At 51.1% G+C, this 9,890-nt stretch overlaps 1 protein-coding gene across 1 annotated transcript in view; it reads left to right on the top strand.

The window, feature by feature from the left end:
- MLLT6 (MLLT6, PHD finger containing) overlaps nt 1–9,890 on the top strand; it is a 46,550-nt gene that overhangs the window by 9,314 nt on the left and 27,346 nt on the right. The window contains 5 exon segments of the mRNA XM_009637039.2: nt 1,444–1,498; nt 3,083–3,192; nt 3,683–3,786; nt 4,502–4,595; nt 5,805–5,912. Of these exon segments, the coding sequence (XP_009635334.1) occupies nt 1,444–1,498; nt 3,083–3,192; nt 3,683–3,786; nt 4,502–4,595; nt 5,805–5,912 (471 nt within the window).

Raw genomic sequence — 9,890 nt, 5'->3', positions numbered from 1 at the left:
TTTTTTTTTTTTTTTTTTTTTTTTTTTTTCACAGAAAAAAGGGGGGGTGGGGTTGTTTTGGTTTGTTTTTTTAACAAATCAGACGTTTCCACTAGGGAAGGAAAAGGGTTGCACCTTGCAGGTTTTCAGGCCTTTTTTTTTCTTTCTTAAGTCAAACAAAACAAAAAGCGCATAGACGTTTTCCCTGAGTGATGCCATGAGAAGACAGCGACCGTTTTCGCGTGGCTCAGCCTGGGAGGAGCCCTGAGGGCCGGGAGCGTGTTCCCCCATGCGTGGCAACGTGCCCCGAAACCGCCCCACCTCCCAGCAACGCTTCAAAAGGGCCGGGGCAGAGCCCTCGCGTAGCCATGGGCCGACGTGGAGGCCGATGTCGGCCGGGCAGGGCTGAAATTAAGGAGGGAGGGAAAACAAGTGCAGGGCCTTGCAGGCCGCTGGGAGGCGAGGAATGGCGCCCAGGGCCATGGCGCTGGGTTTCCCTGGCTCTCGCCATCCTGCCTGGCTGGACCTTCCTCGTCCCCTCGCCGGGTGCGTGTGGCAGGGGGACGAGGTGTGTCCCCACCCTGGCCATGAGGGAGAGACCCTTCGGTGGGTTTGGGGCCGCTGCTGGCCTTGGAGGCCTCCCTGCCCCGGGGGCCTGGCATCAGGGGGCATCTCCCAAGCGGAGGGGGCTCCTTTCCCACCGCCCCATGGCTGCTGGCCCCCGGTGGAGGAGGCGGTGTGTCTCCCCCTCATGGTTTTCCCCAAAAGCAGCCATTAGTCACTGGGCATGGAGAGGGGCGCAGAGCCGCTCCCCTCCCTCTCAGCCTGTCATGGCGCCGGGCCTGCAGCCTCCCACCCAGCGTGGCAGCACTGAGGGAGCTTCCTCCACCCTCGTGGCTGGCAAGGACTCTCCGGTGCTGATGTTCCCCTCATGCCCTCCCTGTCCCCCCTCAGCTCTCCCCGGGGCCAGGTCTGGGGGAAGCAAGGTGCCCACCATTGGGGCCAGGCTTGCCATGGCCCCCCGCACCCCGCCAGCAAAAACGTCACGACAGCCTCACCCACCTCTCGTGGAGACTGGAAAAAATATCGCAAGAGAAAGGAAAGAGGCAAAGATAGATAATGGCGTCTTTTTATTTGCCTTCTGCTCTCTGAGTCATGGTTTTCAGTTTTACTCCCCAACCGCAAAGACTAAAACTTTTTTTTAAAAAGCCCCATGAAAGTCAAGGTTCGCTTGTAGCCCCATGGCTCTTGGGCTGAGGCTTTAAATACATCCCCGTCAGACAGGACGATATCGAGCTGTGTCAGAGTGTCTTTTTGCACCCAAACCGCTCTCAGCCCTTCTTCCACTTCCTCTCTTTGAAAGCAGCCCCATCTTTCATAACCATGCTGTAAATGAATCATCTCTTTTCTGGCCCCAAGCCCCTGGGAGTTACATTAAACTTGTTGTTTCTGCTTAATTTCAAGAGATGTGAACTGTGTCCCCACAAAGATGGAGCCCTGAAACGGACCGACAACGGAGGTGAGTACCTCTGCGCAGAGCCGGGTATGTCACGCAGAGCCTCTGGGGACTCGGCAGCCGTCCCGGGCACAAAATAATTAATTTTTGAGCCTATGTTGCCAGAAAGGGAAGGCTGGAGGCTCCAGAGGAATGAAAACACTCTGCCTTTTTCTTACAAAACTTCCCTTTCTGAAGCCTCCATGGCAAGAAGACCTTTCCCTGGGGGGGCAACCTGCCTGATCTCTGGCTGGCATGGAAGCACAGCCCCTGAAACGTGCAGTTTCTTCAGTTTAACCTCGCAGGAATCTGGGCACGATCTGGCGTTGTTTACAGAAATGTGGAAGTTGCAGAGTTATTTGCTGCACACTCGCACAGCGCTGGTGTGATCCTCAGGTTAACGGAGCCTCAGCCTTGAGTCCCCATCCGAGAGGTGGGACCAGGATGCAGTAAAGGTGTTTTTCTCTGCAGGACTTATCTGCTCATCATTGATGCTTCTCAGCCTCTGGTACCACGAAGTACTGTGGAGTCTGATTTCAGTTGTCAGAGCTTGTGGCTATTGACGCTGCTGGCTGTATAGATCAAACTTTATTTTTCTCAAAACCTTGTTTTTCAGAAAGGCTTCTCTACCTACTTGCCACTTACTACACAAAGAGTTAAATTAGGCAAGGAGGTCTTTATTCTGATAGATCCCGTATTTAGAGAAGCAGCCAGGATATTTCATAGAAACATCTTCTAGAGCTGGTCCTACGTGCCATGAGCCTTCGGGCAATAGCACAAGTACCATGTTGGGGGATTGTTTTATAATAACCTAGCACCTTCTGCCAAACATGTTGTTAGGTGGTTTGGTCAGGTCTGTGTAGACAGGCACAAGAAGTGTCACAGCCATGTCACTGTGCAGAATTACACAGCCCAAGTACTTACAGTGCTGTATGATTCTGTAATCGTGGAGTTTCGTTCCACCTGCCCAGGTGAATCCATCCTAATTCTAGCTAAATCCTTCCAGTGCAGTAGCTGTACCGGTATGGGTCAGCCCCCAAAAGCTCCTGACCTTCAAACTTTCTCAGTTCTGTCCTGACCAGATGGAATTTCAACTGGTAGATCTGATTTGGGAAGTGTCTTGGTGGATTTAGATTTTAATCTAACTTCGCTTGCTGAAAAAGAGCCTTCTTCAGCCATCGATAACGGCCAATAAAGGGAGCTTTGTTTCCAGTGGCATGGGACCGGATGTCAAACCTGTCCCATCAACATCATTTACTGCTTGGATGCTTTTCCTGGGTTTGGTTGGGTCTTCAACTCTGGGTCTCAAGTCCTAAGAGGATGTTTTTAAGAACAATGAGCGTTGCACATTTCTTTCCCCAAAGAAACCTCTGCTTGCTTATTTAATCTGGTGGTGGTATCTGTCTATCTTTCATCCACAAAGGATTTTATTCCTAACCAAGTTACAACAAGCAGTATTTCAAATCTAACATCTAACTTAAGTTGGCTCCCTTCCTACACTCCCTTCCTTCTCTGCCTCCCATGCTTGTCTGCAGCCCTGTCTGAGTTTAAGACTCTTCTGGGTTGCCCCATGTGAATCTCCGCTCTCTGTCTTGTTTGCTTCCCCAGGATGGGCCCATGTCGTCTGTGCTTTGTACATCCCAGAGGTGCAGTTTGCCAACGTGCTCACCATGGAGCCAATTGTCCTGCAGTATGTACCCCACGACCGCTTCAACAAGGTAAGGCCATCTCTTCCTCCTGTTGCCCCAAGTGTACTTGCCCCGCCTTGGCTTTTTGGGGTCATCTTACTCTGCCACATCTCCTGTCCAATTTATTTTAATTTCCATGTGCTCAGATTCCTTAAAAATAACTCACACAGTAAATCCCCATTCCTGCAAATAACTTTCTGGTTGTCCATTTCTCTCTTCCCCAACTCCCTGCAACTTGAGCAATCTCCGCCTTGGAGTTGCGTGTTGGTTACTCCGCATTTTAACCTGGCACAGTTGTTATTTATGGAGAAAAAGATGATGTGTGAGTTTTGTGCATGCCACTGAGAAATAACCCAGAGCTGTTGTCACAGGAGGGAGATGACTGGACACAGTTATGAGTTCTTGAAGGCTTTGCCTCCTGGTGAACAGTGAGAGTGAAGCAGACACTTTGCCTCTCTGAGTGAGCACTTTTCCTTTTTCTTTTCCTTATTTTTTTTTTTTTTTTTTTTTTTTTTTGCAGACCTGCTACATCTGTGAAGAGCAGGGCAGGGAGAGCAAAGCAGCTTCTGGAGCATGCATGGCCTGTAACCGACATGGCTGCCGTCAAGCTTTCCATGTCACCTGGTGAGTTCCCCACAGCATCACCCCAAGGATAGCCCCAGCTATTGGTTTTGCTGTTAGGGCTTTGAGGCCGCACCACATGGGTGGTGTGGGGAGTTGGGCTGATCACCCTGGGTTTATTTTGTGCGAGGAGTATCTCATCCTTGCTCAGTTTGTAAGGGGAACTTCCCCAGGAAGGCTGAGGTTTCACCAGTGAGCCTTCCCTGCTGAGAACCAAGGCTGGGGATTTCCCTAAGACCGTGTGGAATCCAAGAAGAGAAGAGATGAGTCACAACCCAGGAATGTTCCTTCTCCAGCAGACCACATGCAAGAGTATCATCTAGATGATGTGATATTAAGGGCTGATATCCTCATGTACCCTCGCAGCTTGAAAACAACATTGCCTATCGGCAGAACGGGGAGATTCCCAGCTTTACATGGATTCCTTGCTCATGATACATCTTTTGTTGGAATTGTTACTGGTCTCCCAGGCCTCCCTTAAGGAAAACAAAAATTGCAATACAATCTGGTAGAAAAGTGCTCACAATTTTGAAGTTCTTAATATGAATTAAAAATAGCCTGAACGTTTTTTTCCCCCTCCTTGCATACCATTTGCCAAGCTGGAAGCTTCAAGACCCTGCCTGTTCAGGGTATCCTGAACTATTCTTTGCCCTTTGATGGGATATGTGGTCTGGTTATACAGTTTGCTGTGTCCTCCTCCTAATTGCATGTATTTCAGCGCCCAGATGGCTGGCCTCTTATGTGAAGAGGAAGTCCTAGAAGTCGACAACGTCAAATATTGTGGCTACTGCAAGTACCACTTCAATAAAATGGTGAGTTTCTTCATCCCTGCAATGGAGTTTTTTGGTCACATATAAGGCATCCTCTTCATCCTAGATTGTATCTGTGCTCGGAGCAGTAAGAAATGCCAAGAACACATAAACAAGGTCTTGCAGCCTGCTTCCCTTTTCAGCCATTCGGTCAGAGTCACTTACAAATAAAGATTAATTTATATTTTGCGTTTCTTTAGTATCTTTAAACCCATTTTCAAAGCTAGGGCTTGCATTCTTCCCATCTGTTTTGGCTTCCCTGACCCACTCCGTATGGCTGAAAGACAGGTCCCAGGGAAGGAGAGCAGCCATGGTGTTTGACGCTCCAGGGAGGTAGGGGTATAGCTCAGGCACGCTGGGCAGGAGGGCGTAACACAGAATAGCCAGAACTTCTGCCTGAGGACAGATGCAGCCCAGAAGAGACATGGAGTCGTTCACTGTTTGAGGGATATTTGGGGCAAAGGACTTCCCCCTATTAATTACAGTACTGAGAGGAAAGAGAGGAACCCTTTTCCTGTTCTGCATAATTAGTAGACACCTGCTCTCCCCCCTCCAGCAAAAAAGGAAACTTGATCCTCTCACTACAGCTTTATGTCTCAGTGGCTCCTTTGTTGCCTTTCCCACTTTCCTCCCTGCTTATCAGTGCTGTCACAGAACGGTGACTGATGTCTTGAGCTTCCCCTCAAAGTCAAACCGGAGGACACCTTCCCTGCCCTTCAGGTACCCTCGGTATCTGACACAAGTGTAGCTCCGTATCAAGTTTACTGATGCTGAGAGAGATAGCAGGACTTCTGCTAGCGCTTCAGTCTGAGAGCAGGGCGTCCTTCCACGCACACCCCCGCGCCCCACTCAAGACTGAGAGCTGGACGCTGCTGTTCAGGAGGACTGGCTTGTCCAAGCAACGTTGCTGCTAGCATTTACCTTCTTGTTTACAGAGTGGTCTCGTAGCAGCTGTGCCTTTCTTACAAGTGCATGGGCCACCAAGAACCAAAGATCTGGGGAGTTAGATCTGCATGCTGTTTGTAAGCTGTGTTAGGAACCAGGCTGGGCTCCTGGTACAGAAAGAGTTTGGCGCTGCACGTGGTAGACAAGCCATTTGCTGTAATGTTGCTCACTGTAACAGTGAAAGCTGGACCCTATAACACTGTTTTCTCTCTCTCTGTCTTTTGGCTCCTGTTCTCCACCTCCTCTCCCCTTCCCCACTTACCTCAGAAGACCTCACGTCACTCTGGAGGTAGCTCCTTCATTGCTGGAAGAAGGAGTCGATCCACGTCCCCTGCTCAAGAGAAGCACGTATCCCACCATGAAAGGCCAAAGAAGGTAAGATCTGCGCAGAGTTTGTCAGTCCAGAGAGGCACAGTCCTGTGGGATGGAGGTGAGGAGGGGAAGAGTCTGCAGAGAGCACCGACGGCTCCTCAGATGAGCCCTGGCTCTCTCAAGAGTTTCACAGTCAGAGATCTGAATTGCAGCTGCGGTTTTAAACTGGCCTCTGGAAATGTGTGTGCAAATAGAGCGGCACAGCCATGGGGAACGTGAGGCCAAGTCTGCACGTTCAGATTATGCCGGGGGCGTCCTGGCAGACCGTGCCTATGAAACGTGCGACTTTCCCCTTTCTGTCTCGTGGCAAGTCCACTCTGAGCATGACATTGTGCTATGGTTTGCAGCTAGAGTTGATCTGGGTGGAAGTAGTTCGGGCTGTGGTTTTAAATGCAGCGGTTTGAGAACAGAAAAAGGGAGGTGGTTGTCCTCAGATCCCACAGTCCGAGTTTTAAAGGACAAAAAGAGAACTCCTTAGTAATCTGCACTGTGGCCAGCAGGTTAATTGTAGGCAAAACCAATAATTCGTATGAACCAGGTAGTATTTTGTTAGTTAGATTAGGCAGTCACAGGGATTCCACCTGCCTCAAGTCCACCTGTGAAAATAGTTTATCTACGTTAAATAATTATTTAGAAGGACGTTGCATGCCAGATCTGACTGGTACAATAGTTATTTATTCAACTCTGCTGGTTAAGACGTACTCGTCAAAACCACTGCAGTGTTACAGGACATGTTAACAGCACGCCAAGGTTCATAATTAACCGACTGACTCACGTGACAAATGCTCGTATTTCAAGGAAAAGCATCAGCAAACGTGTAGGGCAGAATCCCAGCAGACTCCTGGGTTCTGACAGGGGTGCAGGTTCCAGTGTGGAAGGGTCTATTCCAAAAGAAATGAGGAGGCCAGAGGCTTGTGAAGTGTTTGTTATTTGTAACAACACATAGCCCTAAAAGGCAGGACACGTGGTTTTTGGAGGATTCAGGTTCTAAGGCGAGTGGCAGCAGCAGAAGAAATCTTCCCTACCCCTTGATACAGCTTTTGCAATATCAAGAAACCACAGCCTAGCACTGCCGCCCTCCTTTGCACCCCGGCTGCGCAAAGCAGCGGGGCAGGATCTGAAGCAGAAATAACTTGTACAGGGATACTGTCGGTATGGGCATTTTTAATGCTTTTATGGGCCACATGCTGGGTTTTGTTAGCAGAAATCCAGAATTACTCCTACGAAGCAGCCTCTGGGTATATTCCGCTATAGTCAAAAGCCAGATTTACCTTGTAGGGCCACAACTGGTGATACCCCTGCAAATCACAGTGCGAATCTTTTAAGTCTTGCCGTAGGTGTCTGGCTGTTTACCTGTTTTCTGTTTGTTTTTGTCTCGTCGCAGTAGGCATCCTCGCAATGCGTAAATGATTTTGAATGGTAATGATAGTGACCCACATCCAGAAACAGCCCAGTGACGCTCCAGTGGCTTATGTGGCCTAAGTCTGATGGATCTCAGACCAGTCTCCAGGGGACGAGGGCGTCCAGGCTTTCAAAAGCAGTACAGGCATCAGTTAACGCTGACTGACGCCCTCCTGGCATGCCCAGCTGAGAGCCCATAAATTCTGTGGGCAGGAAAGCCATCTCCTTCTTTATTTACAGAGGTTATCCCGCAACATCCAGTTTGAAACGCTGCCCACCATGTCCATGACGTGTGTGGGAAGCTTGCCCAAACCATACCCCGTTCTGTGGGCAAACAAGGCAAACCTCGCTTACCAAGCGGTGCCGACCCTGCTGCCGACACCGCGCCAGGAAGTTTCCTACGGCCGACGAGGCGAAAGCGTACGGGGAGTATTTACTCCTCTTGTGTGTTCAGCTGCTGCGAGGAGAGGAGGAGGCGGGAGGGAGAAAGAGCATCTGTGCCATGGACGGGGAGCGAGCACTTGGCACAAGGTGAACGGCTGTACTGGAACGTGCTATTTTTAGCCAACAAGCAGGCGGAGGGGGTGGAGGAGAGGGCAGGATTGGGGTGATTGACGGCAGCTTTGGAGAGCTCGGCCGTAATTATAACTGACAGGCTGTGCAGGTCCGAGGCTGGGGACCGTCCGAGGGTTTCTATATTTGCACAGCTTTCGGTGGCGGGGTGGGAGCGCGGTCACGCGCCTGGCAGGTAGGAGCAGGGGAGGTGCTGCTTCCCAGCTTTGGTTGGAAAGCAGGCCAGCGCCAGGGGGAGAGCGAAAACAGGAGGAATATGGATTTATTTATAGGCTTCTCAGTGGCGCTTCCCACTATTGTTGGCCTCTGGGTTCCTCACGAACGTGCAGAGACTCCGTCTCGCTGCTGCCTCGCCGCTCTCCCCTCCTGATGGCTCATCGGGTTTGCGAGCAGCAGATCTGATGGAGGCCCCTTCCAGGGCCGGGATTGCTTGGCAGGGCCGCAGCGCAACTGCCATCAACTCCTTCCACGTAGAGAGGGGGAGTCAGCACGGAAAGGGGGACGGGGCGTGCAAAGCCGGGCAGGGTGAGGAAGGCACCCTCAGCTTCCAGCGGTGTTGGGTAGTTCACAGCTCTGGGAGAGGTTCTGAAGTGCAGGGAGGAAGGACTGGGTGCGAGGTGGTGTGGGAACAGAGACCTTTCGAAGGGGTACCCGAAGAGGGGCTCGAACCATTAGTTCCCACATGGTTTTGGAGTACGTGACTAGCAGTGCATGATCTAATTGCACATGTTTCAGGGGAACTGGGTGTGCTGCTGTGCTGACCTGGAGTAGAACAGCTTTTTCTTGAGCCTGTCCAGCTGTGCAGCCGGCTGGTCCCGTCCTCCCGGAGCTGGAGGCGTTGCAGAGGAGCCGACCGCTCGGCGGCAGACCAAAGCGTGTGTGCGAGTCCCTGGGGCTGCAGGTGCTCATGGCTCTCCGCTCCAGGAGGAGCTCAGCGCCTGACAGCTCCCTTCCAGTGCAGGGCTGTGGCTGTTTACTTAGGCTTTACGGAGGAAAACTCTGGCTGAGTTAATGACTAAGTGAGGGGCACTGGATTTAACCCAGCGGCTTCAGAAAGACAGCGAAGACTCAGGATTTGGACTCGTAAGCCCTGCTGTAAAACAGTTCAGCATTTGTGAAGAGTCTTGTTCTCTGCGGAACAAGGGACAATTGTGATGTGGGACTGCAAGCCAGCGCCGGCATCCCCCGCCTCTTGCAGGCACAAATGATACCGACCCAAGCATTTCCTTCTGTGCTGTCCTGAAAAAGGGAAAGCTCCAGGCTTTGGGTTTTCCTCGGAACATAGCAGGCCTTAGCAAAACAGCCCCACTTATTTCTTTGGGGTTGGTATTGCGATGTGTGTGCTCTCCCCCATGGGAGCGTTTGCAGGCTTGGTTTGTTTTAAAAAAAGAAAGAAGAAAGAATGAAAACAATAGCTAAATACCAAGAAGATGCTGGATGACGCACAGGGGTTGAATGAAGTACAGATGTTCTGTCACCTATATTGTCTGCTTGAAACGCACAGAAAAAAATTACCATGCTCCATGGAATGAAATTTGTCACACCGGGGGCAGACGGGAGCACGTGCACTACAATGTTTTTAGGCATGTACCCCATGGAGGGAGACACTCATCCAGTGTTCTTCTTAGTGAGCACCTGGAACCCATAAGCAGAATCAGAGGACTTTTAATTTGGATGTGGTTTGTTGTTGTTATGAGAGGAACAGTCCCTGCCCAGTGACACGGGAAAGAGGGGCAGGCACTTGGAGCAAATAAGCCCAGTTGTTCCTCAGGTCTGGGTACGGAGCCCGTTCTCCACAATCGTAACGCACCTTTAGCTCCCAAACTGCTTCTGTAGCCACGGCGGGGAGCACTTTATGGGGGTACAGGGACTGTCTCCGTCCCACCGCCCCTTATCTCTTTAGCACCAGCCAGAGCAGCGCAGGAGCCCCCAGTGCCACGGTGTCTGAGCAGATGCACGGCAGGGCCTGCCTGCCCGCCGCCATTGCCTGTCTGTCTGGACCTGATT

The sequence above is a fragment of the Egretta garzetta genome, unplaced genomic scaffold, assembly GCF_000687185.1.
Source record: "Egretta garzetta isolate BGI_Z169 unplaced genomic scaffold, ASM68718v1 scaffold324, whole genome shotgun sequence".
NCBI classification, from domain to species: domain Eukaryota; kingdom Metazoa; phylum Chordata; class Aves; order Pelecaniformes; family Ardeidae; genus Egretta; species Egretta garzetta.
Note: the sequence above shows the minus strand (reverse complement) of the source record. Positions and strands in the feature narration are given on the sequence as shown.